Raw genomic sequence first — 9,038 nt, 5'->3', positions numbered from 1 at the left:
AATGTAAATATGTCTAGAATATATTTTTTATTTTTACATTTGATTATTTATATTCATTTTGTTTGTTTGTTTGTGTCTGCATTTATTTAGCATTTTTGCATTTTGTCCTCCAGATCCTAAAACCCGAACTAAAAAAGCTATAACTTTATTCTTTTGCCAACTCTGAAGCACTTGTTAGCACTTCTGCAAATGACTGAAAAAGACTTTTACTATTATTATTAATTTTTTTTTTCAATTTGAAGGTCATACCAGATTTACGGAAAGAAATCAACAGCCTGCAGATGCAGCGAGCTGAAGCTGATAAAACCACGAGAGCTCAGAATCTACAAGCCAGAGGTACAAAACATGCTGCCATGGACTGTCTTTACATTATGTATGAATGACTCGTCTAAAGGCGTCTTTATCCATTTTTACGCCCTCAGCTAAGATGAGTTTGATCACGAGACAGCTGCTCGGTGAAGCTAAAGAGGAAATTCTCATCCAAAGGTGTGCAGAAATATTGGGAGTGTCAGTGCTGATTGTTATTTGGCACAGTTTTGATTTGCTTTAATCAAGTTGTCTGTTTTACTTCAGACTTAATGAAGAAGCCTTAGATAATGATGATGGAGCTGATCTTCTCGCTGCTTTTGACTCCATGGAGAAAGCTGCTAAGTATGACCTCTAAAGGTTTGTAATTTAATCCATAGTGTTTATTTTTGCATCAAATTGTCTGTCCTTTTATCTCAGGGTGATGGAAACTCAGCTGCGGGAGCAAAAGGACACTTGTAAGAGTCAGCAGGAAGCTCTGGTCTTCAAAAACGAACATTTAAACAAAGAGAACGAGCAGCTTCAAGCTCTCTTTCAGGAGAAGAGCAACGTCAACCAAAGCATCGGACAGGAAGTGGCCCGTCTCTCTGCTGAGAACATGGTAGAGCTTGTATTTATGTACAGTAGACTGTATGTTTGTTTGCATAGTTTGATGTCAGCTGGTGATGATGGTGACTTCCTGTGTGCAGGTGATTCCAGAACTGAAGCAGCAGGTGTCAGAACTGAACCGCCACAAACAAGAGCTTGAGACCCAGTTACAAGATCAGAGTGCTGAGATGAGCGGTGAGCCAAACACATCTGAATTGGACTACATTTTAAGCATGCTAAACTATTTTGGACAGATATGGGCAACAGGATATGATGTCACACTCCAGGGCTTCTGTTTTAAATACACTACTTGTTAGACGTTTGGAATAAATAACATTTTTTAATGCTTCTGAAAGAAGTCTCTTATGCTCACTAAGGCTGCATTTATTTGATCAAAAATACTGTAAAATAGTCATATTGTTAAGTGTTATTACCATTTAAAATAACAGTTTCCTATTTAAATATATGATATAAAATTTGATTTGTTTAGGTGGTAACAAAGCTGAATTTTCAGCAGCCAGTTATTTGAAGTAGAAATATTTTGTAATATTATAAATGTCTTTTCTGTCACTTTTGATCAATTTAATTCGTCTTTGCAGAATAAAATAATTAATTTCTTTTTTTAGTCTTACCTACTCCAAACTATTGGAAGTGTATCATGTTTTTTTACAAATATATAAAGCAGCACTGTTTTCAACATTAATGCTGTTGGAAATTCAGCTTTGCATCACAGGAATTAATAATTTTGCAATATATTCAAATTAAAAACAGTTCTTTTAAATTGTAATAATATTTCACAATATTACTGTTTTTACTGTGTTTTGATCAAATAAATGGAGCATTGGTGAGACTTAAAAAAAAAAAAAAACTTAATTATTCAAACTTAAGTAGTGTATATGAATAAATAATGTTAAATTCAAAATGGTATCTGTTTGGATTTTTTCACTCGAGGTAGGACCAATTATGATCATGTTTGAACTTCTTAAATTGTATGTGGCAGCAAAAATAAAGGAGTTATCAAACAAGCTTCAGCTCACTGTTGAAGAGGAGCAATCGCAGCGCAGGTGAGGCGTTTATTACCCTCAGACTATATTTACAGACTGTGGCACGAGGCTGAAGGCGCAGGTGTTGTGCATCTGTTCATAGGCACCTAGAGGAGAAGATAACAGAGAGCGAGAGGAGAAGAGAAGAGATGGAGAGACAGATGGCTGACCTCCAGGAGGAGAACGAGCAGCTACAGAAAGCCCAGCTCTCAGAGAGCGAAGCCAAGAACAAACTCAGACAGGAGACATCCCGTCTCACAGCTGAGAATATGGTGTGTGTGAAAGGGCACGCTCATGATTACATTTGCATTTATATGGATTCATTTATACAAAGCAACTTAGACATAAAGACAAATACATGCATAATAAATATATGCACGCCTCAAAGCAAACATAATGCAATATAAAACATAAATAAATGGTTGGAGATATGCAAAAATGTTAAAGAAAATGCAAAATTGAAAGCTACATTTTTAATAAATAATATATTGTTTATTAAATATATTTTAGTATATATTAATAGTTAATATAAGCTTATATTTCATATATAACATGCCTAATATTATATTTTATAATATACTTAGACTTACTATTTAAAATGTATTATACGTTATTTAGAATTTACTTATATATTATATAATTATTCATGAATATGCAGAATAATTAATGTAAAACTTTGACTGTTAGTTGTCCTCCTGAATATTAATATTATCCTCCTTAATGTTATACAATTATAATATACTTACACTTAATATTATATATATATATATATATATATATATATAAAACTTATTTCTAACGTATTTAATTTAGATTTATTTATTAATTTATGCATTTATTTATTTGTTTATTTTAAAACTAGACTGTTAGTGGCACCAGAATCAGTGTCCTCCTGATAGACATTTAGGACTTGCGGTCCAAAAAGTCAATATGTTAATATTAATCTAATTTGTAAGATCATTTTCTTCTGGTTCCAGGACTTTGAGGAGCAGCTAGACATGAAGGACAGACTGATAAAACGACTCCAAGACCAAATCAAAGCAATTCAAACACATGCGACAGGTACATCTCTTTCCATTAATCTGATTTTATATTTAGCCAATCCGGTCTCATCCTCTCCATGTTTTGTATCCTCATCAGCCAATCAGAAAGCAGAGCCGGCTGTGCCCAAAGAGTATTTGGGCATGTTGGAGTACAAGAAGGAGAATGAAAGCAGGCTGATCCGGACGCTTATACTGGGTAAATCCATCACTAAAGCATATGTACGTCCAACGCACAAATAACTCATAATTTACTGAGTGGTTTGTAATCTGCAGAGCTGAAACCTCGCGGTGTGGGTGTGCTAATGATCCCTGGTCTGGCTGCACATCTCCTCTTCATGTGTGTGAGACACGCTGATTACCTCAATGACGGAAACAAACTCAAGTCCCTCATGAACGGCATCATCTCAGCCATCAAAGAGGTCATCACGGTAAGACGCTGTGCATGCTGGACCGATGGCCCTCTGAATGTGTACTGTATGTGGCTCTTTTATCTTTTCAGAGAATCTGCAAGCCTTAGTTATATTCTGGAATATGTAAAGATTCTGTTCTTTCTGGATGTTTTTGACAGATGTGGATTTTTATATGATTTGGTTGTGTTTTTAATTAGGGTTATTCTCAGCTTTTAATGCAGATACTTTTTGTGTGGGTGAATTCTCATTATTATAATGCAAAATCTCCTTGTCATAAAATAAAAAAATTATTAATAAAATTGAAATAGATAAAAAAATATTGAATATTTGTATTAATATAATAAAATAAAAAAATATAAATAATTATATATATATATATATATATATTACAAATTGTCATCATAGCATTTGTTGTATTGCCTTTAATGCTGATTATAGCATATATTTTACATATTAATATCATATAATAATATTAATAAGTTGAATAACAATAAATATATAAAAAATAAAAATGCAATGTGTGTGTGTATATATATATATATATATATATATATAAACATGCTAATGTTTATTGTATTATTTTTAATACAAGGATTTGATTTAAATATACATATATATTATTAATACAGCAGTGCAATAAATATTAAAATAATAATAAATACAGTAATAAAATAAATTATTATAAAATATAATGTCACTGCAAAAATATAATAGTTGTAAACATGCTTAAGTTTCTTTAAGCAAAATGTAATTTTCTTTTGATTATAAATGAAGTAAATATGAATGAATTCTGTCACACATTGTATTATGTCCTGAATTCGAGCAAACTAATGCAATTCATAAACTAACATGATAATTCAAAAACTAGCAACTTGCATATTCTGCCTCTTTCAAACACACAATCACATCTGAATACAGCCAACCTGCAGAATCCTCTGAGATTGCTGCTGCACGTCACTTTATGATGATGATTATGATGACTATGATTTCAGAACCAACAGGAGAGTTTTGAAGTTCTGTCCTTCTGGCTCTCAAACACATATCACTTCCTCAACTGTCTCAAACAGTACAGCGGAGACGAGGTAAAGTCCTTTTCTGTGTCTCTCTACTCCCTTCCATGATTAAAGGGGTCCTATTATGCTTTTTCACTTTTTCAACTTTAGTTAGTCTGTAATGTTGCTGTTTGAGCATAAAAAAGATCTGCAAAGTTACAAAGCTCAAAGTCAACTTCAAAAGGAGATTGATTTAACAGAAATCACTTTTCAAAAACTACAACCAACGACTCGTTACTGGGGAGAGAGGTGTTGTAATAATGTAAAATATGTGAAAAATACAACCTAGTATGAGAGCCTGTTCTAGTACACCCCCAAAACAAAATCAAGACTTTGTAAAAGAGCATAATAGGACCCCTTTAAAGACCCCATAAAATGCTATTTGTACTTCCTGATTTAATACATCAACGCTTAATTTCAAGGATATATTACTGTATCATTCCTGAAACCAACCACTGAGATTCTTTATTTCCCCTCCATCAACAGGAGTTCATGAAGCACAACACTCCTCGTCAGAACAAGAACTGCCTGAGGAACTTCGACCTGTCAGAGCACCGGCAGATTCTCAGCGACCTCGCCATCAACATCTACCATCAGTTCATCAGCATGATGGAGGACGCGCTCTTTCCCATGATAAGTATGGAAATAGAGTCGATGCATTGGCGCTATAATTTAACGCATTTTCCTTTGTTCCATCTTGTTAAACAATCCACTCTCTCCGTTCAGTCCCTGGGATGTTGGAGCACGAGAGTCTCCAGGGAATCTCCAGCATGAAGCCCACCGGTTTCCGTAAGCGCTCGAACAGCGTGTATGAGGACGGCGGGGACCACAGCGGGTCGGAGCCGTTCAGTGTGACAGACATCCTGCAGCAGCTCGACGCGTTCCACACCAGCATGGCGCAGCATGGCATGGAGCCGCAGCTGCAGGGTCAGGTCATAAGACAGCTGTTCTTCCTCATCGGAGCCACGTCGGTGAACAGCATTCTGCTCCGCAAGGACCTGTGCTCCTGCCGCAAGGGCATGCAGATCAGGTGCGTACATGTGTTAAATCCTTGTATGTGCATTACTACATAATGCACAGCATATACACTACTGTTCTATTCAGCAAGGATGCATTGAATTGATCAAAAGTGACAGATTTGTTTTGTAATACTATAAATGTCTTTGCTATTTAAAGGGGATGTCTAATGCTATTTCATGCAATCTGACTTATTTACACTGCTAAAGAGTTGGATCCTCATGCTAAACATGGCCAAAGTCTCAATAAACGAGTTAAGTTTCGGAAAGTTTCTAAATGAACAGTATGGTACTATTCCATAAATACAGAACATTTGCATAGTGTGCACACTATACATACTGTGGAGATGTACATGTTTTAAGTTCATACATCACTGGAAATGGAAGGTAAGGTGTGCATTGCATTATGGGATATAGTATTCAGTGACGTGTGCTCTGGAATAGTGCCATTCTGGCACATACAAGTGGTTGTATACATACTGCTTACTGCACAGATAGTATGAGAGGTTTGGTAGTATGGCTTTCTGAACATCCCTAGAAAAAGGTTTAATGAAGTGTCTTTTTTTTTCAGGTGTAACATCAGTTATCTAGAGGAGTGGCTGCGAGAGAAGGATCTGCAGAGCAGCTGCGCCATGGAAACGCTGGGGCCGCTCTCTCAGGTCGCCTGGCTTCTTCAGGTCAACAAGACCACAGATGATGACGCAGCCGAGATCAAGCAGAGATGCTCCGAGCTCTCTCCTGTGCAGGTGCAAACTATAGCCTGCTGCTTTGCCATTCATTCATTTATATAGGCTTTATCGGCCATAGAATGTCAGTTTTTAATTGGTCAGAGATTCTAAGAGCCCTTAGAATCTGATTGTTTTCTGGTTTTGTAGATTGTGAAAATCCTTAACTCCTACACACCCATTGATGATTTTGAAAAGCGTGTCACTCCGTCCTTTGTCCGCAAAGTGCAGGTAGGTTTTTTCTTTTTTTAAGCACGGTCGCTACTGTTCAAAAGTTTGGGGTTATTGCCATTTTTTTATGTTTTTAAAGTCTCTTCTGCTCACCTAAGCTGCATTTATGATCAAAAATATAATTAAAACAGTAATATTGTGAAATGTTTTTTCAATTTAAAAGAACTGTTTTCTATGTGAAATATGTTGTAAAATGTAATTTATTTCTGTTATCAAAGCTGAATTTTCAGCATCATTACTCCAGTCTTCAGTGTCACATGATCCATCAGAACTCATTCTAATATACTGATTTGCTGCTCAAGAAACATTGAATAATAGATCATCAATGTTAAAAACATTTGTGCTGCTTCATATTTTTTGTGGAAACCATGATGCTTTTTCTTTTTTCAGGATACTTTGATGAAAAGAAAGCTCAAAAGAACAGTATTTATTTGAAATCGAAATCTTTTGTAACATTATAAATGTCTTTACTGTCACTTTTGATCACTTTAATGCATCCTTGCTGAATAAAAGTATTAACTTCCGTAAAAAAATCATACTTCACCCCAAACTTCTGAATGGTAATAGAAAGGTAAACGATCACAAATCGTTCATAGAATCGAGCATCGTCTGATTGGCCCTTGTTTTGTCTCTATGGTAACAGGCGTTGCTGCAAGAGCGCGAGGGGTCGTCTCAGCTGATGATGGATTCACAGTATCGTTTCCAGGTCACCTTTCCCTTCTGCTCCTCACCACAAGCACTCGAACTCCTACAGGTGCCCAGCAACCTCCGTCTGGGCTTCGTCACTCGCATTTGACCTTTAACCTCTGACCTTAGTGATATCAGGTCCGGTACTTGGGATCAGGATGCGTCTGTGTTGACATGAATGCACCATGGGAACACTGCACAGTAGCTGATTTGCTAATATAAACTCATTAATGCTTTTGTATATTTTTTGATTTATTTATAAAGATTTTAATCACATGTTCTCTAAATTAGTATTTTGAATAACTACTGTTTAGATTATAGCTCTTTTAGATCAACTATGAGCAAACACTGTAACATACATTTCAATATCACAAACCAACCTCAAATGCTCAGCTCCATTTTGTAAATCCTAAATAATTGTCACAAATAGCTCTTCCTTTGAATTTTTGTAATAAATCTGAAATAAATCAATAAACACAACTGCCAAATGAGTCCTCCTCTCTTTACTCTTAGCACTCTTAGTTCTCACAACAATATGCCGTGGAAATGCTATATTTATGATGGTTAATCCTCTGGGGACTAGAGATGGAAACCCCTGGAACTAATCTTGCAACCAGCAATCTCAATCTCACAGAGTGCATTTCACAAGCATGCAGGTTATACTTCATACAAAAATAAAAATAAATAAATAAAAAGAAAGAGAAAAATTAAGCATATTTTTGATGATGATGATGATGGTGGTGATGATGATGATGGTGGTGGTGATGATGATGGTGGTGATGATGATGGTGGTGGTGATGATGATGGTGATGATGATGATGGTGGTGGTGGTGATGATGATGGTGATGATGATGGTGGTGGTGGCATCACATTATGATATTCTGAGAAAGAGGGCAGTCATTTCTAAGAATCTGTTATTTTAGTATTTACAATAAGGTTCCATTAGTTAATGTATTAACTAACATGAAAAAACAATGAGCAATACATTTATTACAGTATTTATTCATCTTTGTTAATGTTAGTTACTGAAAATACAGTCGTTCATTGTTAGTTCATGTTAATTCACAGTGCATTAAATAATTATAACAAGTACAACTTTTGATTTTAATAATAAGTAAATGTTGAAATTAACATGAACTAAGATTAATAAAGTTTAGCTTTAAATTATTCTTATTGCAGTTCTTGATATTATTTTGGTTATTGTTTTATCATTGCAATTAAGCTCATTTTCCCCATTTTCAATACTGCAATGTTTTACTTTCACATACTATTATAGCATAATATACTGAATTAGGTTTTATTTATTATTGTTCTTTTTTTTATTTATTTAAGTTTTAATAATTTAATTTTTATGTAATTTTATAACTATTTATTCAGTTTTTGATATTTTGTTATTACTTTATCATTGGAATTAAACATATTTCCCCCATTATTTCATTACTGAAATATTTTCTTTTGAGTTAATTGAGTTCATTCTAATTATTTTCAATGATCAACTGCATATTCTCCTTCTAATACAGCCATGAAAATCGTCAGGGCATATTTTAATATTGTTAAAATTAATGCATTAATTAGTGCAACAACTAATACTACAATTTTTTACATGATATACTCTATGTGTATATATGTGTATATATATATATGTGTACAAGCGTACAAATATTTTCAGAATAGGTTAGGGTTAATACGTAAATAATTCAAATTAATTTTATTATTATTTGTTTTATATATTTATATATTCTTTTTATTTTGGTGTGAATCCCGAGAGTGATAAAATGGAATACTGAATTTATAGAGCATATGTTTTCCAGTCAGGGATTTGAGAAGCCCTTGCAGGCGTGGAAAGCGCAAATATTGATCATCAGGAGGATATAACGCACATCCGAGCGCCTCTCTGGGGTTCAGGCGGATGCGAGAGAGAGAGAGAGAGAGAGAGG

General features: G+C 34.7%; 1 protein-coding gene across 1 annotated transcript in view; it reads left to right on the top strand.

Annotated features, from left to right (window-relative positions):
• The window catches only part of LOC107655130 (unconventional myosin-Vc), a 24,947-nt gene extending 17,366 nt beyond the window's left edge, over window positions 1–7,581 (top strand). The window contains exons 25-40 of the mRNA XM_016442554.1: window positions 243–336; window positions 423–486; window positions 574–651; window positions 727–907; window positions 996–1,089; window positions 1,895–1,958; window positions 2,041–2,209; window positions 2,915–2,999; window positions 3,078–3,176; window positions 3,254–3,408; window positions 4,383–4,472; window positions 4,929–5,079; window positions 5,169–5,472; window positions 6,030–6,204; window positions 6,334–6,414; window positions 7,058–7,581. Of these exons, the coding sequence (XP_016298040.1) occupies window positions 243–336; window positions 423–486; window positions 574–651; window positions 727–907; window positions 996–1,089; window positions 1,895–1,958; window positions 2,041–2,209; window positions 2,915–2,999; window positions 3,078–3,176; window positions 3,254–3,408; window positions 4,383–4,472; window positions 4,929–5,079; window positions 5,169–5,472; window positions 6,030–6,204; window positions 6,334–6,414; window positions 7,058–7,210 (2,037 nt within the window). The 3' untranslated portion in view covers window positions 7,211–7,581. The remainder of the gene's footprint in view (window positions 1–242; window positions 337–422; window positions 487–573; window positions 652–726; window positions 908–995; window positions 1,090–1,894; window positions 1,959–2,040; window positions 2,210–2,914; window positions 3,000–3,077; window positions 3,177–3,253; window positions 3,409–4,382; window positions 4,473–4,928; window positions 5,080–5,168; window positions 5,473–6,029; window positions 6,205–6,333; window positions 6,415–7,057) is intronic.
• The last annotated feature ends 1,457 nt before the right edge of the window (window positions 7,582–9,038 follow it).

This window comes from Sinocyclocheilus anshuiensis, unplaced genomic scaffold (assembly GCF_001515605.1).
Source record: "Sinocyclocheilus anshuiensis isolate Anshui unplaced genomic scaffold, SAMN03320099.WGS_v1.1 scaffold779, whole genome shotgun sequence".
Lineage (NCBI taxonomy): Eukaryota > Metazoa > Chordata > Actinopteri > Cypriniformes > Cyprinidae > Sinocyclocheilus > Sinocyclocheilus anshuiensis.
The sequence above is the reverse complement of the archived record's forward strand: the minus strand, read 5'-3'. Positions and strand labels throughout refer to the sequence as shown.